This window comes from Ostreococcus lucimarinus, chromosome 3, assembly GCF_000092065.1.
Source record: "Ostreococcus lucimarinus CCE9901 chromosome 3, complete sequence".
Classification (NCBI taxonomy): Eukaryota; Viridiplantae; Chlorophyta; class Mamiellophyceae; order Mamiellales; family Bathycoccaceae; genus Ostreococcus; species Ostreococcus sp. 'lucimarinus'.
The window spans coordinates 366,386-392,073 of record NC_009357.1 but is presented as its reverse complement, the minus strand read 5'-3'; the positions used below and the strand labels follow the sequence as shown (position 1 = coordinate 392,073).

The 25,688-nt window shown below is 58.0% G+C and overlaps 14 protein-coding genes across 14 annotated transcripts; 10 read left to right on the top strand and 4 right to left on the bottom strand.

The window, feature by feature from the left end:
• Positions 1 to 570: 570 nt before the first annotated feature.
• OSTLU_4067 (predicted protein) lies at positions 571 to 1,578 on the bottom strand (the record flags this gene model as incomplete). Its single annotated transcript, XM_001416605.1, has 2 exons — positions 571 to 1,126; positions 1,208 to 1,578. Coding segments are annotated over 2 exons (927 nt in total), but the record flags the coding sequence as incomplete, so codon positions are not given.
• Positions 1,579 to 1,910: 332 nt separating this feature from the next.
• On the top strand, positions 1,911 to 5,718 carry OSTLU_30564 (predicted protein; the record flags this gene model as incomplete). Its single annotated transcript, XM_001416895.1, has 2 exons — positions 1,911 to 1,977; positions 2,039 to 5,718. The coding sequence occupies 2 exons, from the start codon at positions 1,911 to 1,913 to the stop codon at positions 5,716 to 5,718; spliced, it is 3,747 nt and encodes a 1,248-aa protein (XP_001416932.1).
• Positions 5,719 to 5,776: 58 nt separating this feature from the next.
• On the bottom strand, positions 5,777 to 6,807 carry OSTLU_14584 (predicted protein; the record flags this gene model as incomplete). The annotated part of the gene is made up of 2 exons (XM_001416604.1): positions 5,777 to 6,055; positions 6,256 to 6,807. 2 exons carry the CDS (start codon positions 6,805 to 6,807, stop codon positions 5,777 to 5,779), a joined length of 831 nt encoding a protein of 276 aa, XP_001416641.1.
• A 1,494-nt stretch (positions 6,808 to 8,301) lies between these two features.
• On the top strand, positions 8,302 to 9,726 carry OSTLU_30562 (predicted protein; the record flags this gene model as incomplete). Its single annotated transcript, XM_001416894.1, has 1 exon — positions 8,302 to 9,726. One exon carries the CDS (start codon positions 8,302 to 8,304, stop codon positions 9,724 to 9,726), a length of 1,425 nt encoding a protein of 474 aa, XP_001416931.1.
• Positions 9,727 to 10,010: 284 nt separating this feature from the next.
• Positions 10,011 to 10,457, top strand: OSTLU_7508 (predicted protein; the record flags this gene model as incomplete). Its single annotated transcript, XM_001416893.1, has 1 exon — positions 10,011 to 10,457. A coding segment is annotated over one exon (447 nt), but the record flags the coding sequence as incomplete, so codon positions are not given.
• A 289-nt stretch (positions 10,458 to 10,746) lies between these two features.
• Positions 10,747 to 12,402, top strand: OSTLU_30560 (predicted protein; the record flags this gene model as incomplete). The annotated part of the gene is made up of 1 exon (XM_001416892.1): positions 10,747 to 12,402. The coding sequence occupies one exon, from the start codon at positions 10,747 to 10,749 to the stop codon at positions 12,400 to 12,402; it is 1,656 nt and encodes a 551-aa protein (XP_001416929.1).
• A 376-nt stretch (positions 12,403 to 12,778) lies between these two features.
• OSTLU_14581 (predicted protein) lies at positions 12,779 to 13,282 on the top strand (the record flags this gene model as incomplete). The annotated part of the gene is made up of 1 exon (XM_001416891.1): positions 12,779 to 13,282. The coding sequence occupies one exon, from the start codon at positions 12,779 to 12,781 to the stop codon at positions 13,280 to 13,282; it is 504 nt and encodes a 167-aa protein (XP_001416928.1).
• A 98-nt stretch (positions 13,283 to 13,380) lies between these two features.
• On the bottom strand, positions 13,381 to 14,669 carry OSTLU_45194 (predicted protein). Its single transcript, XM_001416603.1, has one exon. The coding sequence runs from the start codon at positions 14,649 to 14,651 to the stop codon at positions 13,464 to 13,466; it is 1,188 nt and encodes a 395-aa protein (XP_001416640.1). The 5' UTR covers positions 14,652 to 14,669; the 3' UTR covers positions 13,381 to 13,463.
• Positions 14,670 to 15,092: 423 nt separating this feature from the next.
• Positions 15,093 to 16,536, top strand: OSTLU_24223 (predicted protein). Its single transcript, XM_001416890.1, has one exon. The coding sequence runs from the start codon at positions 15,228 to 15,230 to the stop codon at positions 16,401 to 16,403; it is 1,176 nt and encodes a 391-aa protein (XP_001416927.1). The 5' UTR covers positions 15,093 to 15,227; the 3' UTR covers positions 16,404 to 16,536.
• Positions 16,537 to 16,723: 187 nt separating this feature from the next.
• Positions 16,724 to 18,316, top strand: OSTLU_34203 (MFS family transporter: sugar (galactose/glucose); the record flags this gene model as incomplete). The annotated part of the gene is made up of 1 exon (XM_001416889.1): positions 16,724 to 18,316. The coding sequence occupies one exon, from the start codon at positions 16,724 to 16,726 to the stop codon at positions 18,314 to 18,316; it is 1,593 nt and encodes a 530-aa protein (XP_001416926.1).
• A 329-nt stretch (positions 18,317 to 18,645) lies between these two features.
• Positions 18,646 to 19,005, top strand: OSTLU_92430 (predicted protein; the record flags this gene model as incomplete). The annotated part of the gene is made up of 1 exon (XM_001416888.1): positions 18,646 to 19,005. The coding sequence occupies one exon, from the start codon at positions 18,646 to 18,648 to the stop codon at positions 19,003 to 19,005; it is 360 nt and encodes a 119-aa protein (XP_001416925.1).
• Positions 19,006 to 19,736: 731 nt separating this feature from the next.
• Positions 19,737 to 20,504, bottom strand: OSTLU_5465 (predicted protein; the record flags this gene model as incomplete). The annotated part of the gene is made up of 1 exon (XM_001416602.1): positions 19,737 to 20,504. A coding segment is annotated over one exon (768 nt), but the record flags the coding sequence as incomplete, so codon positions are not given.
• A 344-nt stretch (positions 20,505 to 20,848) lies between these two features.
• OSTLU_92429 (predicted protein) lies at positions 20,849 to 21,859 on the top strand (the record flags this gene model as incomplete). Its single annotated transcript, XM_001416887.1, has 1 exon — positions 20,849 to 21,859. The coding sequence occupies one exon, from the start codon at positions 20,849 to 20,851 to the stop codon at positions 21,857 to 21,859; it is 1,011 nt and encodes a 336-aa protein (XP_001416924.1).
• A 397-nt stretch (positions 21,860 to 22,256) lies between these two features.
• On the top strand, positions 22,257 to 25,547 carry OSTLU_49109 (predicted protein; the record flags this gene model as incomplete). The annotated part of the gene is made up of 2 exons (XM_001416886.1): positions 22,257 to 22,429; positions 22,627 to 25,547. The coding sequence occupies 2 exons, from the start codon at positions 22,257 to 22,259 to the stop codon at positions 25,436 to 25,438; spliced, it is 2,985 nt and encodes a 994-aa protein (XP_001416923.1). The 3' UTR covers positions 25,439 to 25,547.
• Between the last annotated feature and the right edge of the window lie 141 nt (positions 25,548 to 25,688).

Genomic DNA, 25,688 nt, shown 5'->3' with positions numbered 1-25,688 from the left:
TGTCTCCACAACCGCAATAACATCATTCGTTTACTGTTCCGTCATTCATTTATCAGGTAATAATATCATTTAAACTGTACGCAATTTGAGCTACATCATCGCGGTCGTTTCTTCGTGTTCGAGGCGCTTCATTCGCTTTCGTTCCTCCGCGACGCGTTCCGCAGCTTCAACGAGTTTTTCCGGCGTGCGCTCGTCTTCGGCGAGCAACGCGTACGCTTCGCGCAACGTGATGCGCTGCTTGCTATATCTACTCAGCGCCGGGTTTATAGTCCTCCCATATTCATTTTCTTCACCTCCAGAGTCGCTATCGGACTCCTCGTCGTCTTCAGTGTCGTCATCCTCATCCTCGACGACAATGGCACGACTGGCATCGACTAGGCTACGCGTGCGATCGGCGAAAGTTCCACCCGTTGCGTGCACAAGACGAGCCCGGCTTTCATCAGCGCTCGTCATGTTCTCGAGAACATACGCCGCGAGCTCGAGTTTACGCCGCTGTCGGCGTCTGTCCTTTCTCAAAGAGCGACCAGGACCGCGGCGAGCCGCTCGACTCTCAGGCGTATCGTAATTGGAATACTTTTCATATCGTCCAGGGACGACGAGTTGCGGTCGAACGTGCGCGGATTTCGTGCATTCTTCGCAACAAAATCCATCGAGCTTATCGGTGCATTTACTGCACACGAGGAAGAGCCTATTGCAATCGACGTTGGGGCAGTTGCGGTGCGGCGGTGGCGCCGAACTGTCGCCACAGCAGTAACATCGCAAAGTCGCCGCTGCTTCGCCTAGCTCGGCGCTCGGACGTCCATCAGGGGCCATTGCGAGTCGACTGTCGAACACAAACAAATGGTTATCCCAAAGTTGATCATCGCGCTTGCCGTACTCATCAAAGTACGCCTGCACGCCGCCCTCGAGCGTCATCACGTTCTTGTACCCTTGCTCTCGCAATACTGTAGAATACACGTCGCATCGGATGCCACCTGTGCAGTACATCATGATCGGCTTTTCTTTATCCACGTTTGCCAGCGGTCCTAAGCCGTCTTGCACGTTCGTATAGACGGTTTCCCTGAAAGACTCTTGCACCGGTCTCTCGGCGCCGCGAAAATGTCCGACGTCCCACTCGTACCCGTTTCTCACATCCAAAAGCAAAGGCGCGTCTTCCGCGCCCGAGTTCACCTTGATGAGATTATCGTGCCACTCCTTCGGCGACAACGGCTTCGCGCGCTTCTCTCGATCGGTCAACGGTAAATGATTCGTCCCTCCCTCGAGTTGCACCAAGTTGGGTTTGTATCGCAACGCCAGTCTCGGGTGCGCCTGAGCATCCATCGGATACACCGATATCCGCATCCCAGCGAATCGCGCGTCGCTCTCGACCCATTGCGCGTACTCCTCTCCCTCTCGCCCTCGTCCAGACATCTGTGCGTTAATGCCTTGCTCGTTGACGTATATCCGTCCTCGCAGTTCCCAGCCCCGTCGCTCGATGTGCGCGCGATGCCGCTCCACCTCCGCCACCGGGTCCTCGATCGCGGCGAATCGAAAGAACGTGATCAATTGGTACTTCGGCGCGTCCTCGTCCACCGTCGCGCGCGTCGCGACTCGCCGCACCGTCGGCGCCCGTCGCGCCACCACCGCTGGACCTCGCGCGCGGCGCGCGCCGCCGCACGGCACCGCCGCCCCCGCCGTCGTCGCGCGCGGCGACGCGGAGGAGGACGCGAGCGCCATCGACGCCGTGCACCGCGCGCCGTGCGATCGCGCGACGGACGCGCACGCGGGCGTCATGCGCGCGCGCGAATGGGGACGCCGCGAGGCCGAAAAGAGGATTGGTTTTTCGATACATTCACAAAATCCCGTCCGCACACGCGCACCACGCCCGCGACGACGACGACGACGCCATCGCGTCGCGACATCGCGACGCGATGGCGTCCGCCGCCGCGCGCGGCACGCTCGCGCAGGCGCTGTCGAAGATGCAGTCGCCGGATAAGGGTGCGGGACGACGCGCGACGCGACGCGTCGAGCGCGATGACTGACGACGACGACGCGGCAGATTACAGGTACATGGCGTGCTCGGACCTGCTGCGAGAGGTGACGCGAGAATCGTTCGATAAGTTCCCGTCGCGCGAGACGGAGGAGAGCGCGATGGACGCGGTGCTCAAGGCGGTGTTCGATCAGGCGGCGGACGTGGCGGGACTGGCGATGAAGTGCGCGGCGGCGATCGCGCGAAGAGGCGAGACGACGACGGCGGAGCGAACGACGAGAGCGCTGTGCGCGAGCGTGGGGGAGAAAAAGGACGCGGCGAAGCGAGACGCGGCGTGCATGTGCCTGAAGACGATCGTGCGGGAGATCGGTGGGTTCGAGGGGGGGGCGAGAGAGGGCGTTTTGGGAACGTGCGCGCCGGCGTTGGCGACGCACGTGGCGACGGCGGCGCGCGCGGGCGCGACGGCGGATGAGATGAACGTCGCCGCGGAGGCCGTGGATGTGTTGCACGTCATGATGACGGTGCTCAGTGAGATGCCGCACGCGAGATTGAGTGAAGAGCACAGCGCAAAGTTGCAAGAGACGTTGTTGAAACATTTGGAACACGGCAAGTCGGGGACGCGTAAACGCGCGGCGCAGTGTTTGGCGCTCTTGGCGACGTTCATGAAGGATGACATGCTCAATCAGACGGTGAATATGGTGATGGAAGTGTTGAAAGATAAGGTTGCGGCAAAGAAAGGGAAGAGTGACTTGCACACGTTTGTCTTGGGCGCCACCGCGCGCGCGCTCGGCTATCGCTTTGGCGAGTACGTGAACGAGGTGATGCCTTTATTACTTCGCGTTTGCGAATCTTCCACGGACGAGTACGACGAGGAGGTGATCGTGAACATAGAGGGTGCGCTTCAAGCGATCGATAACGTCGTTTCTTCGTGTCCAGCGAACGTGCAAGGCGATGAGGGCACAGCCGCACGCTTTGCGTGCGCGCTCAAGTACATCTCGTACGATCCAAATTTTGACGACGACGAAACGGAAGACATGGATACTTACGAAGACGAAGATGAGGATGTGTATAGCGACGACGATGAATACAACGATGACGACGACGAGAGCTGGAAAGTTCGTCGCGCGGCTGCGAAAATGCTTAGCGCCCTCGTCGGCGTCGCGTCCGAGCCGACGCTGTCGGAGCACTACGACGACGTCATGAGCAAACTTCTCGCGCGAACGAAGGATCGTGAGCCGAGCGTGCAACTGGATGTGTTTTCTGTCATCGGCGACATCGTTCGAGTGGGTGCAAAATTCCGCGAACACGATCCAGAGTCCAAGATGAGCGCCAAGTTGAGAGAGACGACGACGGATGTCATTCGAATCATCATTCGAGAATCGGCTTCAAAGTCGCCTAAGACGCAGGTTGCGGCGTTCGCGCTCCTGAGCTCTCTCGCATCGGTGTTTCCTAGCATACTTTCCGACATCTCGGACGCAGAAATTCGAAGCTCGTTGATGAACATCGTCCAACGTTGCGTCGGCGACAAGGCGTGTGGAAGTTCGGCTCGAATTGAGGCGCTCGCGTTTGTTTGCAGTGTTTGCAAGCCGAATAACTTGGAGATCCTAGAGCCATACGTGCGAGATTTATTGCCGCAAATTTTTGCCGCCTGTACCGACAAGTATTACAAACTTGTCACCGAGGCGTTGCGCGCGTGCGCCGCTGTGGTTTCTGTGTTGCGCCGAGAAGACACGGGAGCGGTGTCCGCCGAAAACGCAAGTCAAATCAAGTCATTACTAGATGCAGTTCTCACCAAGCTCGACGCGAGTGATGAAGACCAAGACGTCAAAGAAGCTGCGATTCACGCTTCGGCGGTAATTCTGGCCACGCTGAACGATCACATCAACACTCAGGATCAATCGCGAGCGCTCGGATTGCTCCTCGAACGTTCGCGAAACGAGACGACTCGTTTACCTGCTGTGCGTGCGTTCGCCATGATCGCGGGATCTTCTCGGCCAATGGATCTCTCTGCCGTTGCGGCTGCGATGACGAGCGAGCTCACGACTTTCCTGCGCAAGGCGAATAAATCCTTACGCGAGAGTGCGCTCGCGGCGCTCACGGCGTTGATTTCATCGCATCGCGCGGCGTTACAAGATCCCGACGTCGTCCCCATCGTCGTCGAAGCGTCGACTCTCTTGAGCGAAGAAGACTTGCATCTTGCTACGCTTTCTGTTGGACTTTTAACCACAATCGTAGCCGCCGCCAGCGTCTTCCCCAAGGCGACTCAGGAGACGGCGAAGTCGACGATGCCACTCGCGCTCAAGCTCACGCGGTCGCCGTTGGTGCAGAGACAGACTTTGAAATCGCTTCAAGAGCTCTATAAGAATCTCATTCTTGCCGGTGTGGTGAATTTTGAATCTCTCTTCGAGGCTTTATCCGACACGAAAGACATTCAGTCCGTCGATAGTCAGTTCGTGGCGCACAGTTTAGCCAAGTGCGTCGCCGCCGCATGCGTCGCCGCGGCGGCGATAAAGCAAACCATGTCGACGCTGCTAGCCAAACTCCAAGGAGTCAGTGGAATCGAGGCTGTGTACACGCTACTTTGCATCGGCGAAATCGGTCGTTTGACCGATCTTTCGGCTGATAAAGAATTAGAAACCATTTTGTTTTCCGCTTTCGATAGCTACGGAGACGAAGTCAAGGGCGCGTCCGCGTTGACGCTCGGGCGAGTCGCCGTAGGAAATCGTGCGAAATATCTCCCGCTCATCGTGTCAAAGCTCGAGAGCGATTCTATGGAGCATCAGTACTCGCTTCTTCAGGCGCTTCGCGAGGTTATCGTCGTCGGAAACTTGACCGAAGACGAGGCGAGTAAAGTGTTGACGATTTTGTACGGCACCGCGAGTTCGGAGGAGGAAGGCGTGCGAAACGTCGTCGCCGAGTGCCTCGGCAGATTGGCGGCGTCAAATCCGAGCAAGCTCATACAAGACGTACACAAAAGATTCGCCGTGAGCGCGTCGCCCCTCGAAAAGGCGACGCTCATCTCTGCGATAAAATTCGCCGTGTTGGCGAGCGAAAAGGGCGAGCTCACGAAGATCCGAAGCGAGTTGCGATTGCCAGAGTTCATGGGCGCCATATCGGATGAGGACGTAAACGTGCGAACTTCGGTGATAAAAACGCTCACTGCTGTGATTCATCGCGAGAGCACGCTCATCACGCCTCTTCTTTCCGATGTTTTACCAAAGCTGCTTGAACAGACAGCCATCGCGACGGAGCTCGTTCGCGTCATCGATCTCGGCGCCTTCAAGCACACCGTCGACGATGGCTTGGAGTGCCGAAAATCCGCGTTTGAATGCGTTAATACCATTTTGGACTCGTGTGGCGGTTTAGTGAATGCGCGTGACGTCGTCGTAGCCCTCGCGAGCGGGCTTGGTGATCATTACGACATCAAGATGCTCGCGCACGCGGCGCTGCGCAAGTTGAGCGCCGGCGTCGCGCCCAACTCGGCGGACGCTGTGCTCGCGAACTTGGACGCATTTTGCGAACCGCTGGTGAAGACGTTCACCGCGCGCGTGAAGAGTGACGCGGTGCAGCAAGAAATTGATCGTAACAACGATTTACTTCGCAGCGCTCTGCGATTGGTGTACTCGATCAACGAGCACGCAGGGTCGGCGAGCGTCGCGTCGTGGAAAACTTTTAACGAGGAATCGGTCGTCGGGGGTAAGGAAAACATCGCCGAAATGTATGCGCGCATAGAAAAAGAGAATGAATGAAGATTGTATGAAAAATGATGCTGGTACAACAAAGAATTTAATGAAATCATCGCGGTGTTTAGAATCGTCGAGTGCCCGAGTCGTTCATGTCCTCAATCATGAGTTCCCGCTCGAAATCCATAGCTTCGTCGATGCGCTCGCCTTGGTGCAGCATCTGCTCCGCCTTTTCACTCACACCCAATGCGCGCATGGAGTCTTCGGAGTACTTGTCCCAACACCACGAAGCCTGTTGAAGCTCGTAGCGCAAGCGCGCCCGATCGGCGGCTTCTCGCATCGCCAAGTACGCCGACGTCTTGCCTCCGCTCAACTCGATCTCGAGCGCTAAATCCGCGATTGCCTGAATGAATGTGAAAAGTTACGAACACGTCAGTCGTCTCGAAACGCGTCAAAAAGCGGGAATCGTAAATCAAAAACTCTCGGAAATGGCTACGGAAATGGATGGCGCAGTTTTGTCCGCATGATTTGCGACTCGGTGTTCCACAATGCGTTTTTCGTCATCGCCAAGAAAAGTCTTGCGATCGAGCCTTACGAACGTACCTGTTGAATCGGGGGCAAACGCGGCCCGGTGCCGCTTAAACTCTCGGATCTTTCGAGCTTGCGTTCTCGCGCGCGTTCCGCCACCTCGAGCACCAAGCAAAACTCGTTATCCGTCTTGTGCTTGACGTATCCCATCAAGTCAAAATACTCCCCATCCTTGAAGCTAAAGTCCGACGGTTCGTTCAGAGTCATGCGTTGAACCTTTTCCAGCATCGTTCCCGGCGGCGCGTTCACTTCCTTGTACTGCGGCTCGAACCAGTCGTCGTTGTTGTTGAACCAGTCGTTCGCGCCGTCGATGATGTCATCGGCGGCGGACGACGCCGTCGACCCGCTCGAACGCTTACCGCCCATCATTACGTCCCCATACGCGTCTACGTCCATCGAAGTCATGCTTCCGAACCAATCGTCCCCGTCGTCCTCTCGCGACTTCGTCGGCGCCCCGCCCCAGCGCGCGTCGTCCTCGTCGCCGCCGATCGGTCCCTCATCCCATCCCGCGTCGTCGTCGTCCCGCGATCCCGCGCTCGGCGCCACGCGAATCCTCCGTCGTCGCATCCGCCGCGCCGCGTCCGCGCGCCGTTCCAGCGCCACCGCCGACGTTCCCGCGCCGGCGCGTCGTCTCGCGCCGACGACCCGCCCCCTCCCGTCCTCGTCCTCGTCGCGTCGCGTCCGCGCCGCGACGCGCGCGTCCACGCTCACCGCGTCCGCGCTCGATCCGCGTCCGCGTCCGCGCGCGCGCGCGCTGAACGGCGACGGTCGCGCGCGCGACGACGCGCGCGGCGACCACGACGCCCGAGGTTCGCCGCCGCCGCCGCCGCCGCGCGGCGCCGCGCGCGCCGCGCGCGTCGCGCGGCGCGCGTCTCGGGGCGCGGGGCGCGCCGCGGCGCGCGCGATGTTCGACATGTCCGATCGCGCGCGAGCGGCGCGCGGCGGTGCGCGGACGCCGCGCGCGACGTCGACGCGCGCGCGGCGCGCGGTCGCGCGTCGACCGCGCGCGCGGGGCGAACGCGCGCACGAAGAGGGGCGCGAGCGCCATCACCGGATCGGCGCGGGGGGAGCGATAAATGGAGGGGTGCATTTTGTGAATGATGGGGGTTCGAGTGTTACAGTACGTAAATGGTGTCAAAAGTACCCGTAACTTTCGCGTCGTAATCCCCCGTGGTGCGCGGCTAAAGGGTCGTGCGTATCATGGTGTTATCAAGCGACCACACCCGCGGAAAATCACAGAAACCCATCGGAACTTCTCAGTTAAGACCGCGTGGGCCGGATAAGTACCGATGTCGGAAGACGTCAGGAACCCCCGGTATCGCTTGGTTTCTTTATGCTCTTCGCGCCGACGGTCAGAACTTTTCGTGCTCCAGCGTTTCCCGACTTTTCGTCGAATTCGGACGCGATTTAAGCGCCCGAATGATGGATTTTGCATCATTCGAGGCGACGTGCGATGGTTTGCGCGCGATGGTTCGGCGCGGGATCGCACCGCTCGACGGCGCGAACGTCGCCGGCATTCGCGCGAGCGCCTCGCGGAGTTTATTTCGCGCGCGCGCGCGTCGTTTTCGGTGGCGCGCGGCGACAGCCGCGGCCTCGCGAGCTGGTATTGCGCGAATGACACATTTTTGGCGACGCGCCGGACGCGCCCCGCGTCGCCCACATCGCGCCGCGGATCGTCGAAGCGACGTCTCGCCGCCGCCGCGGCGACGCTCGAACGAATCGAAGTCGCGCGTCTTCGATCACCGCGCCGCGACGCGCGCCATGAGCGCGTCGAGCAGGGCGAAACAGGCGCAGGCGTTCGCCGAACTGTGCGGCGGCGCGAAATTTAACCGGAAAAACTTCAAGCCCGTGGACGCGGCGGTGGCGCGAAGCTTCGCGGAAGGACGCGGTGAGGACGCAAAACGCGACGAGGACGAGGGTTCGCGCGCCGCGCGCGCGGATTCGGACGACGACGACGACGAGTCGGGCTCGGACTCGGACGAATCGGATTCGGACGCTGGGCGCGACGCGCGCGACGTCTCGACGTCGTGGACCCCGCTCGCGGACAACGAGGCAAACGCGATGCGAAAACGTCTGAAGATGCGCGTGCAAGGCGCGGACGGGGCGTGTCCAGCGCCGTTGCAAGGATTTGAGGAACTGCACGAGAGGTACAAGTGCGGCCGGCGCCTGCTCGAGCGCATGCGCGAGGCGAATTTCAAAGAACCGACGCCGATTCAGCGTCAAGCGGTGCCGATCTTGTGCTCGGGGAGCGAATTACTCGCCATCGCGCCCACGGGGAGCGGTAAAACTCTGGCGTTTCTGTTGCCGATTATCATGAAGCTCGGAACGCACGAAGAGGGCGGCGCGCGAGCGCTCTTGCTCGCGCCCACCAAGGAGCTCGCGGGGCAGTCGGCGCGAATCTTACGCATTCTCTCGCGAGGAGTCAGTGGGTTGAAGTCGTGTCTGTTGACGAAAGCGACGGCTGGGAACGATTTTAGCAAGGTGGACATCGTCGTCGCGACGCCGATGCGACTCAAGATTTTGTTGCAGCACGACAAGATTGATTTATCCAAGGTGCTTTATCTCGTGTTGGATGAGGCGGATAAACTCTTCGAGATGGGTTTTGTCGAGCAGATTGACGCCGTTGTCGCGGCGTGCGACAACAAAGACGTGACCCGCGCGTTGTTCAGCGCGACGCTGCCCGAAAAAGTAGAGGAACTCGCGCGAAGCGTCATGGCGCGCCCGATTCGGCTCACCGTGGGTGAGCGAAATAGCGCGTCGAATACGATTTCACAGCGTATGGTATTTTGTGGGCACGAGGCGGGGAAGCTGTTGGCGTTACGTCAAATCATTCGCGAAGGCATCAAGCCACCGGTTATTATTTTCACGCAGTCAAAGGAGCGAGCGAAGCATCTCGCTAAAGAGCTCACGGGCGATGGATTACACATCGGACTGATTCACGCCGAAATGTCAGATTCTAAGCGCGAAGAGCAAGTCGATCGATTCCGCATGGGCGAGACGTGGGTTCTTATCGCGACGGATTTAATGGCGCGCGGGATGGATTTCGTCGGTGTCTCCACCGTCATCAACTTTGATTTTCCTGGTTCTCCCACGAGTTACATCCATCGCATCGGTCGTAGTGGTCGCGCGGGTCGTCCTGGAGCTGCGATTACGTTTTTCACCGAAGAAGACGCGCAAAGAGGAGACTTGAAACCGATCGCCAACGTGATGAAGAATAGCGGCTGCGAAGTGCCAGAGTGGATGTTGAATCACACCGGCGAGAAGGGTTTGCGCCGTCGGAAGCGTAAAGACGGCAAAGAAGACAATCCGCGACGTGCGCCTCTTGACATGCCTATGGGTGCGGACCCGAAAGTGTACGCGCCCGACAAGAAGAAGCGCAAGAAGACGCCGCGCAAGAAAAATGACGACGAGGCGATGCCGCCGCTACCGAAAAAGTGGAAAGGCAAGTCCAAGTCCAAGGAGAAAAAGGAAAAGGAAAAGAAGTGATCGCGTACGCTGTCATCATAGCCATTTAGCGATGTAGTAATCAGCTGCGATTACAATGCGAAACTTTCTTGCCGTCGCCTCGCGGGCGCCAGCCGTCCTCACTATGAGACATGGGCTGTGTCGCGAGCGCTCCCCAAACGTCTAAGCGCGCGCCTGCGGCGAAATCGAAAACAGAATCTCGAGAAAATGCGTGGAAAAGCACTGGAATCGTCGCCCTGCGCGATGCGAACTTGCGCGAGCTGCCACAAAAGTTGTTCGACAGAGAGCGTGAATTCGCACTGAAACTTCGCAATCTCGACGCGACGAACAACAAGCTGCGCGAGATACCGCGAGAAATTGGAAATTGCGTCAACATTACGCGTCTTGTGCTCGCGGCGAACGTCATAGAGACGCTACCGGATGAAATCGGGGCGCTGGTAAAGCTCAAGACGCTCATCGTCGACGGCAACCGACTGCGCGCGCTGCCGGCGACCATCGGATCGTTAAAGGCGCTGCAGACGCTCAGTGCGTGTGAATGCGAGTTATCGACGATTCCTACGACGATTTCGACGTGTATCGCGCTGACGACGGTGAAGTTTGCGAGGAATAAGTCGCTCGATTCGAGCGCGTTGGATGCGCTCGCCGACTGCGAGCGACTCGAGGAAATCGACGCGAGCGCGTGCGCACTCACCGTCATCCCCGCCGCGCTGGGGCGATTAAAAAGGCTTCGAAAGCTTAACATCGATGACAACGTCGGTGTGCACACCATACCGAGTGAGGTGTTCAAATCGTGTGAGTCTCTTACCAAGCTCACAGGATACGGGACTAGCATTCGCCGAGTCGAGTACACCGACGGCTACGATGATTACGTGGCGCGGGTGAAAAACCGGCACGGGAAGATCATTTCAGGGAATTCAATGATCGTAGACGAGCGCAGAGGGTTAGATTACGGCTTCGACCTCAGAGACTAGACGTAGAATAGATTTAGCGCGTACTAGCAACGTAAGCACACGCAACTGTCCCTGCATAGACGCGCGCGCGATGGGTGAGACCCTCGCGCGCGCCACGCTTGTCGGTCTCGCACTCTTGAGACTCGCGTTTGCGTTCGCGCCTGGATACGTCCATCCGGATGAGTGGTTTCAATCCAACGAAGTCACCGCTGCGAACGTGTTCGGGACAGAGACGCAGTTGCCGTGGGAATACACCGCCGACGCGCCCGCAAGATCAATCTTAGGCGCGTACGCGAGTAGTGGATTATCGTATCTCATCGCGTGCGCGATCGCGCGGGCGACGGGCGCCGCGTTAGACGTATCGTGGGTGACGACGTATGCGCCGCGGTTGGCGCTGTGCGCGGCGTCGGCTACGGTTGACTTGGCGGTGGTATCGTGCGCGAGGGCGGTGGGATCGGCGACGACTGGGGCGGTGAATGAAGCGGGTGTATTGTTTGCGACATCTTGGGTGACTTTAGTGCTGCTCGTTCGGCCTTTTAGTAATTCTTTGGAGACATATGCGACAGCGGCTTGCGCGCTTGTCGCGACAACTGAACGCAAGTATTTAGGACCCGTCTCGCGCTGTGTCGCTATCGGCACGATAGGGATGGTGAGTAGTTTTATAAGGTTTACGAGCGGTGCGTTCATCGCGCCTTGGGCGGTGTATGTGGTTGCGAGAGCGCGAGAAAAGTCGCCACTGACGATGTTGGTCGGCGTTTGGAGTGGTGCGATGGCGGCGATTCTCACCGCGGTGGTGTGCATCGTGATCGACACGGCATACTTTAGCGATACGAATATGCTCAATGTGTGGGTTTGGACGTCAAAGAACTGGATCATCACGCCGTGGAACTCGTTCAGATATAACGTCAACGCCGATAACTTAGCGCGGCACGGTTTACATCCTAGGTATTTGCACGTCCTCGTCAATGGTCCTTTGATGTTCAGCGTGCTGTGGCTCGTCAGTCTCAGTGCACTGATGCGAAGAAGACGAGACGCATCGTCGAGAGATTTAATCGTGCGAACTCTTTGGGCGAGTGTTTTGTTTCCTCTCGCGGCGCTTTCGCTTGCGCCGCATCAAGAGCCTCGATTTCTGACGCCGATGATTCTTCCTATGTGCGTCTTGGCGGCGCACTACTCGAGAAGTACATTAGTTTCTCGAAAGCGGCGATTGTTCGCGATCTGGATCGCAATTAACGCGCTATTGGCGTGTTTATTTGGCGTATTACATCAAGGCGGAGTCGTGCGCTCGATGCGAACTCTAGCGAAAACAGATGCCGCATTCGATGGCGGCTCGAGCGGACGCTTCGCGCTATTCTGGAAGACATATTCACCCCCGCTCTCGATTCTCGCCCAATCGAGCGGTGAGTCCGATCTCGTTTCGGTCTATGACGCCGCCGGCGCGAGCGTCGATGACGTGCGGGAACTCCTCCTCGCCGCCACTTCCAAGGGCGTTTGCGTCGCTGACCAGCCCATGTGCACGACTTCGGCCAAGAATATCATCATCATCGCTCCCGCCCTCGCGTTCGAACGTCTGCGCGAACGCACACAGAATTTGGACTATGAGCGCGTCTTATCCATCTTTCCGCACCTCTCCTTGGACCACCTCGACGACGTCTTCGACGCCTTCGCGTCTGGCAACCGCCGCGAGCGCTTCGCGCTCGTCAAGAAATCCCTTCAATTAACCGTGCATCGCGTCCGTTACCCTTAGCCTAGCGTTTTTAGACATTTGGAGATTTCTAGCTCTCGCGCGCGCGTCTCACATCCCACACCCGAAATATCTCGAGCCGCGTCAGCAAATGCGAAATTCTCGCGAAAGCACTCCGCACGACGCGACGCGTGAATCGCTCGCCGTCAACGCTCGCCCGGAGACTAAACCTCCTCACGCACGTCGCTAGACGCGCTCGCGATCGTCAACGTCCGCGCGCGACGTGGATATCCGCGAGAAAACGTCTCGTCTGGTGCCGCTCGCAAACAGTCAAATTTGAAATTCGATTCGCGAATCTCCCGCGAACGCTCGATTTGAAGGACGCGCGCATCGAAAGAAGGCTGAGAACGAAAACTCGTACGTCTTTGTGTCGCAGAACATGGCGAACGCGAAGCGAGAGACGAAGGCGACGGCGAAGACGGTGGACGTGGAGGTGGTCGCGGATTCGGACGCGCGCGAACGCGCCCAGCAAGCGGTGAAAGCGCTGGAGGAAGGCACCGCGGAGGTCGTGGCGCTGGTTGGTGTTGGGTTACAGGTGAGCAAGACGGTGGCGGCGGCGGAACTGGTGAAGAGATCGATGCTGGGGGTGCATCAGTGCACGACGTACGCGCCGGTGACGGTGAAGAACGCCAAAGCCACGCAGATTCGAATCGAATTGGCGATGTCGAGCTCTGTTTTGGACGTCACGTCGCCGGGTTACCAAGAACCTGGTATGGGGACTTCTTCCCCAGCGCGGAAGCGAAAGCCGACCATGAGCTTCAAGCGAGAGGCGACGATGCCGATGAAGAAGAAAATGGCAAAAGCTTTCCACCAGGCGCAGGCGAAGAAGCATGAAGCTAGAAGGGGTGATGCGGGGAACAAGAATGCGGCACCGTCTGCGTAATAAACGACGGTGTCGATTACCAAGCGAACGTTTAACAATACGAATATTAGACGCCGAGCGCTCGGCCAGTAGCGCGAACTTTTTATACAAGACTTTTAGGAATATTACGAACAAAACGTGGTGATGATAACATGAACTGAACTAATTGAATTCTACGAAAAATGACGCGCGCGCGAGCTTGTTAATGTTGACTCCACTCGATCGTCTTTAAATCTATGCCTTCCTGGACCATCTCCCAGAGCGGAGACATCTCACGAAGCTTTTCGACTTGACGCACTGTGGCTTCGATGGCGCGATCGACCTCGGCTTCAGTAGTGAATCGGCCTAATCCATATCTTACCGACGTGTGCGCCATCTCTTCGTTCACACCGAGCGCACGCAAAACATAGGATGGCTCTAAAGACGCACTCGTGCACGCGCTGCCGCTGCTCACCGCGATTTCTTTAAGTCCCATGAGCATGGATTCACCCTCCACGTATGCAAAGGACATGTTCACGTTGCCGTGGTAGCGCGCTTCACGGTCACCGTTTAATTGCGTGTGCTCGACGCGAGATTCGATGCCCTCTATCAATCTCTTAGCCAAGCGGTTGACGTGCTCTTCGTCGCGCTGCAACTCCTTCTGCGCCACGCGAGCAGCTTCACCGATACCGACGATGAGCGGGGTCGGTAGCGTCCCCGAGCGTAACCCTCGCTCTTGACCGCCGCCGTTGATGATAGGCTCCATCCGAACTCGAGGACGACGACGGACGTACAAAGCGCCGATCCCCTTGGGACCGTAAAACTTGTGCCCGCTAATCGACATCAGGTCGATGTTCATATCGTTCACATCCATCGGTACCTTCCCAACTGCTTGCGCGCCATCGGTGTGAAAAAATATTTTCTTCGATCGGCAAAGCTCACCGATCGCTTTCAAAGGCTGAATCACCCCTATTTCGTTGTTCACCGCCATGACGGAGACGATGGCGGTGTCGTCGCGCATCGCCGCTTCAAGCTCCTTCAAGTCTACCAATCCATTTTCCTTCACGGGCAAATACGTCACGTCGAAACCTTCACGTTCGAGCTGTCTGCACGAGTCCAACACGCACTTGTGCTCCGTCGTCGTTGTGATTATGTGCTTCTTTTTATCCTTGTAAAAGCGCGCCACCCCCTTGAGCGACATGTTGTTCGACTCCGTCGCCCCGCTCGTGAACACAATCTCCTTCGCGTTCGCCCCGATGAGCGACGCCAATTCTCCTCTCGCCTTTTCGATGGCATCCTCCGTCTCCCAGCCGTACATGTGCGTTCTCGAGTGCGGATTCCCGTATTGCTCTGTGAAATAGGGCAACATCGCGTCCAGCACTCGCGGGTCCAACGGCGTCGTCGCCTGCATGTCCAAGTACAGCGGCCGCCCGCGAAGCGTCACGCCTTTCATCTCAAACTCCGGTTCGATCGGCGCGCTCACCGGCTGCGCCAGCGCCGACATCCCTCGCGCCCGCGATCGCTCGCGCGCGTCCCATCGACGTCCCGATTCCGCGCGCGTCCCGCGCGACGTCCCGCGCGCCGTCGCCGTCGCCGTCGCCGACGCCGACGCCGACGCCGCGTCGTCGATCGCGCGCGCGCCGCGCGCGAACGCGCGGATCGCGCGTCGCATGTCGCGCGCGGGGTGCCCTCGCGCAGTGCGGCGTCGGCGAACATTCTCGACGATTCTAGAACGTTCGCGAGTAAACTACGCGAGAATCGAGGGGGGTCTTTGATGATTCGTGACTCGTCAAGGGGCGTTGGACGCGAGGAGGACTCGAAACGGCGCGCGCGCATAGGACGCGGCGTCACAACTACACGCAACACAGCGACTTCGACGCGAAGTCACACGCGCGCGAGCGAGGAATCGAACGCGAAAAAACAAACACACGCGGTACTCGACGTACGGCGCAGGACGAAAACAAAGAGAACAAGAACAAGGGAAAAGATGCTCGGGCCGATGATGCCGACGATGGGTGCGATGGGTGCGATGATGCGAGCGGCGAGCGATGTCGATTCGATGTTTGAGCACGTGATGCGAGACGTCGGCGAGGGGAACTTCAATTTTGTGCGAGATGGACGCGCGATGCGCGCGATGCGAGGGGCGATCGGGCGCGCGAAGGTGGAAGAGACGAAAAGAGGATTTTTGATTTCGGCGCACGCGCCGGGACTGGCGGCGAAGGACGTCCACGTCCACGTGACGACGGACGCCCGGGGGAACGCCAAGCTTTGCGTGAGCGCGGGCGAGCGTTCGATGACCGAGCTCGGCTTGCCGACGAAATACATCGACATGAGCGTCACGCCCAAGGCGTCGTGCATCGATGGCATTCTGAGAATCGCGGTGCTAAAGAAGACGTCGGAAGCCGTTCGGGTGCCCATCAACGCGACGGCGCGCGCGGCGATCGCGGAGGGCGAGGAAGACATGGAAACCGACGACGATGGTGATGAGAGCACGATAACTTTGAGCGTGCCGGGCTTTGGCGAACGCGATATCACCGTGACTTTGCACAAACCGGAGGATATGTTGGTCGTTCGGGGCGACTCGAAGACGTTTGGCACCTTCGCCAAGACGTTTAAAAACTTGCCGACAGATCTCGAGGTGAAGCACATTGACGTCACCGTGCGCCACGGTCTTTTGAACATTAAGATGGCGGATCCGCATGCGATTATTCCCATGGATATCATCGTCTCCAGTGTGAACTCTGTCGTCGAGGAAGATTCTACAAAGGAAAACGTCACCTTGGTTCGAAGATCCGTGCCTGGCGTCTCCGCCGACAAGGTCACTTGCCGCTTGGCCGCCGACCGTATGCTTCACATCAATATCGCAACTTCTCACGGTCGTGCCGTGTTTCAGCAAAGCTTGCCACGAAACATCGATTTCCACAGCATTCGCGCCTCGTGCGCTGACGGCGTCTTGACCGTCTCCGCCGACCGCGACGAATCAGCGAACAAGTCGCACACCGTGCAAGTGGAAGTCTCGGGCGATCACCCCGCGGCGCTCATCGAACCAGCCACCGAGACAAATCCAACTGCGGCATTACCGGAATCGGACGAACAACAACCAGTCGTGGAAGAGCCAGAATATGACGGTAAAGTTGAAGACGTCGAAGACGTGCCGATGTGAGAGCGCGAGAATTGTACTTCACTGTGAAACAAATACACGTACGACAGCCGCCACGTACCGCCACGTGTACAACAGCGCCACGCACGCGCAGTTTATAACATCAATAATCATCAACAATACTCATCGTCCCTCTCAATCACGCCTCGCATCTCACCATTCGCCGTCGCCGCGCCACGCCGCGGTGACTTTATCCAAACTTCACTTCATAGTTTGCTTCACACGCACGCGCGCACGAGAGAGGACTAATAGAAGAGGCGATGTTAGCCAAGCGAGTCGCCTCACCGACGACATCGCGCGCGCTGTACACGACCAATCGCTCGATGCGCGCGTCCACGAGCGCGAACGTTGCGTTGCCGCGGCGACGCGGCACACGCGCATCGACGCGCATCCAAGGGGTTGGAAAGTCGATATCGACGCCCCGCGGCGTGTTACGCGCGCATACGCGTCATGCACGACGGTGTGCGACCGCGCGTGCGGCGTCGACGTCGAACGAAGGCGGGAACGACGGTGAACTCAACGCTGCGGTGCTTCGAAACTTTTTGTTCCCGGCGCTCGCGGGCGCACTCTTCGGATGGGATATCGGAATCTCCTCGGGGGCACTGGAGAACATCACCGCGAGTGCGGCGAGTGGAGGGGACGGGTTTGCGCTGACCAGCATACAGAGTGGGCAGTTTGTGAGCGCTTCGCTATTCGGCGCGTTGACGGCGAGCGCAGCGGCCGGCGCCGGCGTGGGCGATCGATTAGGCTCGAGGAAAGAGCTCATATTGGCGGCGACGCTGTATTTGGTTGGGAGTGTTGCGTCGAGTGTCGCGCCAGGATTTGAGCCTTTGGTTCTGGCCAAGTTGATTTATGGTTTGGGAATCGGCTTTGCGATGCACAGCGCGCCGGTGTACATCGCGGAAACCGCGCCAAGCTCGTTGCGTGGAAGTCTCATTTCGCTTAAGGAAGGATTCATCGTGGGCGGTATTTTGCTCGGTTACTTGGCGAGCGAAGGCGTGATCACTGCTGACGGAGGCTGGAGGCAACTATCGCTGGAGGCGACGCCTCTAATCGGTTTGTTGCTCGCGGGCGCGATTTGGTTGCCCGATTCGCCTCGATGGATCGCGTCCAAGAGTGGAGATGGGAAAGACACGCGTGATGAGGCGCGTGAGGCACTAGTTAGAATTAGAGAGGCGAAGAGTGACGTGGAGATGATGAAGATTGACGAAGAATTGGAGGATATTTTCATGGCCGCGGTGAGCAACAACAGCTCCGCCGGCGGCTCGGGCGCGATGAGTTTGTTTGACAAGAAATATGTGCGGCCGTTGTACATTGGACTGTCTGTGGTCTTATTTCAGCAATTTACCGGGCAACCGAGCGTACTGTACTACGCGACGCAGACGTTCGAAGCCGCCGGTTGGAGCGTCGAGGACGCGGCAAATGTCTCCGTCATTCTCGGCATCTGGAAGCTATTTATGACTGGCATCGCCGTCTCCAAAGTGGACAGCCTGGGACGACGTCCGCTGTTGCTCGGTGGTATTAGCATCATCACTGCATGTTTGTTTGCATTGGCGGCGCTGAACACGCCCGGAGAGGTGCAAACGACGGCGCAAGCGCAAGCGTCCGTCGCCGCCATCTTTCTTTATGTCGGCGCGTATCAGTTAAGTTTCGGCCCGATCGCGTGGTTGCTCGTGGGCGAGGTCTTTCCATCCAAGGTGCGCTCCGCAGCCGTAGGATTGGCTACGCTGAGTAACTTTGGTAGCAACTTTCTCGTGTCCTTGTTCCTTCCAACAGTGCAAGAAACCGTCGGCTTGCGCGGCACGTATTTGGGCTTCGCGTCCGTCGGCGTCCTAGCTTTGGCATCGATTTACTTCACCGTCGTTGAAACTCGCGGTAAAACGCTCGAAGAAATCGAGGCCGAATTAATGCAGTAGTATTGATGCCCTAGAACACGGATCAACAATTTTGTAACTTAACGCGCGCGCAACTGCACAAGTCTGCCCGCATGCTCGCGTCCACCGCGTCTCGTCTCGCGCGTAGGCTCATCGCGCGCGCGCCATCACACGTCATGATAGCGTCCACGTCTTGCTCGCGCTGCGAGCTGCCGTTCGCGCGCGCGTACGGGCAGTTATCCGATCCGAACACGTTTGAGCTGCTGCAAGGTCCAGAGGGACGAGTCATCTTCGACAAGTACGCGCAAACGACGCCGCGCGCGCGACACGCACGACATCCACGCGATGGAATCAAGCACTGACCGCACGCGATGCTTTCGCTCGACAGCTACGACGCGCGTGGGTTCGCGATCAAAGGCGCGTATTGCGTCGGCGGCGTCTTCGCGTACGACTCGCTGCACGCGGCGTGGTCGCCGACGCGAGTGAGTGAGATCACGCCCGAGACCTTGGCGGCGCTGGAGATTCTCGACCCGACGCCTGATTTACTTATCGTTGGCACGGGGCGAACCGTCGCGACGCTGAACGAGGAGACGCTGAATTATTTGAAGGAGCTCGGCGTTGCTGTGGACGCGAGCGACACCGTCAACGCGACGAGCACGTTCAATGTCTTGGTAGAGGAAGGACGGAGCGTGGCGGCGGCGCTCTTACCAGCAGGGCACGTAGAGAAGTAGCGCGAGCATATAGATTAGACGACATTGTATTAGGAGCGCACTATAGCTTACAGTGGGTTGTTACAAATTACAAATAAATCAAGTGGACGCGAGTGGACGCGTGTGGACGCGTCGACGCCGATTCCGCGTGCGTCGACCTGCACGAATGAACGCGAATAAGACACACGAAACTTGTCAGTTGATCGAACGCCACGCACATCGAACGCACGCTCGCGACGATTCGACGCTGAATGAGAACAACAAAAAAAGTTCGACACGCAGAATGTAGCCCCGTGGCACACCAACCTCGACCGAGTTAATTCGTCGCCGACGCGGTGTTGTACAGGGAGAGGCTCCAAAGTGTTTCTCGGAGGTGTCCTAAAAAATCCATCTTTAGTTTTGCGAGGTTGAAAAACCGCCAACGGCGATGAAAGACGCCGAGGCGGGGGTAAGTTCGCTTGTTGAGAGGAGAGGCGGCGCGAACGCGGAAGAGGAATGCGAACGACGTACTCTGCGGGCGATGCGCACGCCACGTGCGTTAATACATCCGCGCGTGTCCTTTCGACTGGTGAGCGCTTTTTGACGTCCGCGCGCGCGCGCGCACGACACACGCGCGCGAAGTTGTGGAGTGAGTTAACCTCAGCGTGCGCAGAGCTATTGAAGTATATTAAAGCAAAGTGCATTTAGCGAGCGCGTCATCCTAATGCGTCCTCCTCGGCAGCGATCATTTCTTGGCGAAATTGTTCGCTCTTTCGTCGTTTGGCGTCGCGCTCGGTCTTCTTCGCTTCGTCCTCCGCCGTCGCCTTGCTCGCCGCGACGTACTTTGCTCGCCACAGTTTGAGCTTTTTGTCGATCTTCTTCACCACCGCCTCGTCGGGCTCAGTGCCGTCCTCGACGTGCGTCTCGATCTCATCTAAAATGCCCTTCAACAACGCCCCCTTGGGCGCTTTGACGATCCCCGTCGCGCGCGCACCGACGGCTTCACAATACTCGACAAGGTCCGTTGCCTCGGCTTGGCGCGCAGCGCGACGAAGCGCGCACAGTGCGATTTGTCCCGGAGGACGCACTAAAGGAACATCCGTGAGCATCAACGCATCGATCGTCTCTAAAGCGCTCTTTCGGCACGCCACAAGCTGTGCGCCTGTGACCTTACACCCTCCATCTTCCACGTCTCTGAGGAACCCGTCGAGCGGTCGAGCGGCGCCGTAGCACACGAGCTGAAACTTCAATCCCGACAAAAACGTCACCTCCGCCGCGAGCACTCGCGCCGGATCCTCTCTCACCCCTTTGCAAAACTCATCAGCGCTGATGTAACTCTCCTCAACCTTACACGCGACGTATATGCTCGTCAACATGATAATCTTCAGGCTGTGCGCTCCGACGCCGTGTCGCAGCGTGAACCTCTTAAACAACATCACCGCCGTGCTCTTCACCTTTCGCGGCAGCACAAACGCCGCGCATATCGTCTGAATCTTATGTTCGTGATACCGCAGGATCAATCGCTCTTCCTCGCTCGTCAACGCGTCCTTCTCCACCGTTTTCGCCGATGTGGATTCTCCATCATCGTTCAAAGTCGCACTCTTCAGCGTCGTCGCGCGCGTCTCCTCGCGCGCCGCGCGCACGTCCTCGTGCGTGTCGTACAGCCAAAAGCTCTTCTGCGTCGACGTCGGGTAGTTGGACATCGTCGTCGACGCGGCAAAGCGTTGAGCGTCGTCGCCGCGCGTCGACGTGTGCGGCACAGACGCGCGCGGCGTCTCGACCGGCGTCAACGAGCATGCGCGCGGTGATCGACGCGCGATGTCACGCGCGATCGCGCGTCGAGCCGAAACGCGTGATCGCGCGAGGAGGCGCGCGCGTGGGACGGATGATTACCGCCAACCGCGCGTCTTCGTCATCTTCATCGAAAACGAACGACGGCGGCGAGGAGGGCGCGTTTATCGCCTCGGCGATCGCCATGGGTGTGCCCACGCTTGCGACTTTGGCGTATCCGAGCGCGCTCGTGACGAATGGGCTCGGGTTGGAGTGCGCGACGCCGCTGTTTGGACAAAGCTTTTCGAGCCTCGCGAGCGTGCAGCACTTTAGTAACGCCTTTGGGACGGATGCGTTCGCTTTGATCGCGCTCACGGCGTTGTACACGCTCGCAGACGCGGCGAAGAATAGTCGGTTGAATTCGGAGACGTATCAGCGATTGGCGCTGGCGATGGTTTTGTTCACGGGAAGCTTCGCAGTGGCTTTCTTAGGCGCGTACTTACAAAGTCAGGCGACGGGCGAGACGGGACCGAACGCGGCGGCGGTGGGCGGACTCTTGGTGACGTTCGCGCCGGCGTTCGCGACGAGTGTGAAGGCGATTCGAGAATACGGCCCGGGACACGACGAGACGTGGGCGCGCGTAGGCAAAGATTTCGCAGAAGCGAAGAACCTCAACGAGCGCTCCGAAACGGGTGGCTATCTCGAGCTCTTCTACAAGGTTTCGTTCTGGACTAGCCTCGTCGTTGGTGGCTCTTTCGCCTTCAGCCCGCTTTCACCGTTGGCTATCGTGAACGAGATGGAACCGAGCTCGCAACTGATTCAACGCGCGTTCGGTCTCGCGACGGTTTTTCTTCTCGCGCCGACGCAGTACATACTCATTGACGCCGCCAAGCGCGGTCGCTTGGGCGGCGGCACGTTCAAAAAACTCAATCTATCCATAGCCGCATCGATCGCATTGATCGATTGGATGACCATCTACACCTTCGGCGCCGCCACCGCGCTCTCCCCGACCGCCGCGCAACTGGAAAACGCGAGCGGCGGCGTCTACAACTACGTCGGCGCGCTCGCCGTTTCCGCGAGCATCGTCGCCGTCTATTTATACCAAGGCGTGTTCGCCAAAAAGTGATAAGTATTTTTTTTCTTCCAGTGTCATCGCTCGATCACTTTCGTCATCGGACGTCTCGCCGTCGCGCGAGCCCTCGCGCGAGCCGTCGTCCGTCTGTCTGGTCAACCACCCGAGCGCGACGGGCGGCACGGCATAACGAACCGCTCGCTGCGAGCGCGGCGAGTCGACCATGTCGTCGTCGCACGCGCGTCGACGCGTCATCCGCGCGCTCGCATCGCCGAGCGTCGCGCGCGCGTTCGATCGCGCGCGCGCCGCGTGCGCCGCGCGAACGGCGACGACGCGCGCGCCGATCGCGCCGTGCCGTCGCGGATTGATGTCGTTGGCGAATTCTCCGCGACGAATGATGCCCGCGTCGGCGTGCGCGCGCGTTCACGGCGAACGAGCGACGCGTGAAAATATGGCTGAAGCGGTGTTCGCGCGATCGAAGGCGAGCGCGAGCGTGGCGCCGCCGAAACCGACGCCGAATCGAGAGATGAGGGATGACTTTTTAAACGCCTCGAGCGCGGCGTACTTGGAGGCGATGGAGGACGAGTACAGGAAGGATCCGAAGAGCGTACCGGAATCGTGGGCGTCGTTGTTGAGACAGATGGGTACGTAGCGATCGTCGATGGATGCGCGAGACGGCGAGGATGAGGTTTTGAAGGCGAACTGGAACGGCGCGCGATTCAATTCCCTCAATTCGGTTGGCGGACCAATCCAAATTCGGAGCGAACGAAGACTGACGAGAATTCCGTGCATTTTTTCGCGTAAACAGATGCGGGCGTGAGTGGAGCTGAAATATCTGAAATGTACACCGCGATGTCGACGGGTACGGCGCCTATGGCTGTGGGGCGACCGTTGGACGCGCAAACGATTCAGGAATCCATGCGGTTGATGATGTTGATCCGCTCGTATCAAATTAGCGGACATAGCATCGCCAATCTCGATCCATTGGCGCTTGATGAGCGTGAGATGCCAATCTCTCTCGATCCAAGCCTGTACGGGTTCACGGAAGACGATATGGATCGAGATTTCTTTATTGGAACTTGGAAAATGAAGGGCTTCTTGAGCGAAGACCGTCCGGTGCAGACGTTGCGTCAAATCTTGACCAGGCTCAAAGAGACGTACTGCGGCACGGTGGGCTACGAGTACATGCATATTCAAGATCGTGAGCAATGTAACTGGCTTCGAGCGAAAATCGAGACCGAGCGCAAGAAGCAGTATTCGCCGGAACGGAAACAAATTATTTTGGACCGCTTAGCTTGGGGCGAACTTTTCGAAGGTTTCTTGTCCAACAAGTACAGCGCAGCGAAGCGATTCGGTTTGGAAGGTTGTGAAAGCCTCGTGCCTGGATTTAAGGAAGCGATCGATAAGGCGGCCGAGATGGGGGTTGAAGCTATCACGATCGGTATGCCGCACCGCGGTCGTTTAAATGTGCTCGCGAACGTCGTGCGCAAACCGCTTCAAACGATTTTCAACGAGTTTAAGGGTGGTCCAAAACTCGTGGACGAGTTACCGAACACGGAATCGCAGTATACTGGATCAGGCGATGTGAAATATCATCTCGGGACTTCGTTCGATCGTCCGACGTTACGCGGCGGTCAAATCCATCTTTCCTTGGTTGCGAATCCATCGCATCTTGAGGCGGTAAACACGGTGGTTACTGGAAAGACTCGTGCGAAGCAGTTCTACACGAAAGATCCGAACGGCGATCGTTCTATGCCTATCTTGCTGCACGGTGACGGTGCTTTCAGTGGTCAAGGGATTGTGTACGAGACGCTTGACATGAGCAAATTGCCCGAGTACAGCGTCGGTGGGACTTTGCACATCGTCGTGAACAACCAAGTCGCCTTTACGACTGATCCAAAGTACTCACGCTCGAGCGCTTACTGCACCGATGTAGCTAAGGGCATGGAAGTTCCAGTGTTTCACGTTAACGGTGATGACGTGGAAGCGGTGGCGTGGGTCATGGAACTCGCCACCGAATGGAGAATGAAATGGAAGACGGACGCCGTAGTCGACATCGTGTGCTATCGCAAATACGGTCACAACGAGATTGATGAACCCATGTTCACGCAACCTCTTATGTACAAGGTGATTCAGCAACATCCCAGTGTTTTGACGAAATATAGCGCCAAACTCGTCAACGAAGGCATCATCACCCCGGAAGACTTCGTCAGCATGAAGGAAAAGATCAATAACATTATGGAAGAGGAGTTCACGGCGTCAAAGGACTATGTTCCGAAGCAACGTGACTGGCTCGCATCGCATTGGCAAGGTTTCAAGAGCCCGGATCAGCTTTCGCGCATCGCAGACACTGGCTTACCGATGGATCACATAAAGAATCTCGGACAACTTATCACCGCGATTCCTGCGGGATTTACACCACATCGAGTCGTGAAGCGCGTTTATGAAAATCGTCGCGCCATGATTGAAAACGGCAACGGTATCGATTGGGCCATGGGCGAAGCTTTGGCGTTCGCTTCTTTACTCGATGAAGGCAACCATGTGCGTTTGTCTGGACAAGATGTCGAGCGTGGCACTTTTTCTCATCGTCACGCGCTGATTCATGATCAAATCACGGGCGAGCGTTTCATTCCTTTGCGAAACGTCTACAGCGGCAACCCGGGTCGAGGTCAGAACTTCTTCACGGTTTGCAACTCTTCTTTGTCCGAGTACGGTGTGCTCGGTTTCGAACTTGGCTACTCTCTTGAGCATCCCAACTGTTTGATCTTATGGGAAGCGCAGTTTGGTGATTTCTCGAATACGGCTCAAGTCATCATCGATCAATTTATCAGCAGCGGTGAGGCAAAGTGGTTACGTCAAAGCGGTCTCACGCTACTTCTTCCGCATGGTTACGACGGACAAGGTCCCGAGCACAGTAGCGCTCGACTTGAACGTTTCTTGCAAATGGCTGACGAAGATCCGACGCAGATCCCTGAGATGGAAATGGAACGCCGCACGCAGTTGCAAGAATGCAACTGGCAAATTTGCAACGTCACCACGCCCGCAAACTATTTCCACATGTTGCGCCGACAGGTTCATCGTGAATTCCGCAAGCCGCTCGTCGTGATGAGCCCGAAGAATCTATTGCGTCATCCGAAAGCGGTCTCCGATATCAGCGAGTTCGATAACAGCGACGACAACGATTCACTTCAAGGCGTTCGCTTCAAGCGACTTATCATGGACAAGACTTCGAAGTCGCGCAGCATGGACTCTCCTGCGGAGAATGAGGTGGAAAGAGTCATCTTCTGCTCCGGAAAGGTTTACTACGATCTCGACGACGAACGCGATGCGGCGAAGAACATCGACAGGGTGAAAATCTGCCGCATCGAACAACTCGCGCCGTTCCCGTGGGATCTCGTCAAGCGCGAATTGAAGCGTTACCCGAATGCCGAAGTTGTTTGGTGCCAAGAGGAACCGATGAACATGGGCGCGTGGTGGCACGTCCAACCGAGAATGAGTACGTTGTTCAAAGACCTCGGTCGATCGGGCGAAACGCGCTACGCTGGTCGCAAACCCGCGTCTTCGCCCGCAACCGGGTACGCCGCCGTGCACGCGCAAGAGCAAGCCCAACTCGTCGCCGACGCCATTCGGTAAACTTCCACCCGCGCCGTGTACAACGGCAAATTGACAATCGAATCGAGCGCATCGCTCGCGCGCGTCTTAGTCTCAACCGCACGCGTTCGCGATCATTTACCAACTCAATTGTAATCCGAGCGCGTCTCGCGACGCCCAGATAAGTCCCCAGTCGCGATGTCCTAAATCGGCGAGTCCTGATTCGCCGATTTTTTGACAACGTCACCCGCAAAAGATGATTTTGCCCCTCGCGCGTCGGCACACGACGACG

Coding starts and splice junctions, on each gene's coding strand:
- OSTLU_24223 (XM_001416890.1), top strand. CDS start 15,228: ATGCTCGGGCCGATGATGCCGACGATGGGTGCGATGGGTGCGATGATG.
- OSTLU_45194 (XM_001416603.1), bottom strand. CDS start 14,651: ATGCAGGCGACGACGCCGTTGGACCCGCGAGTGCTGGACGCGATGTTG.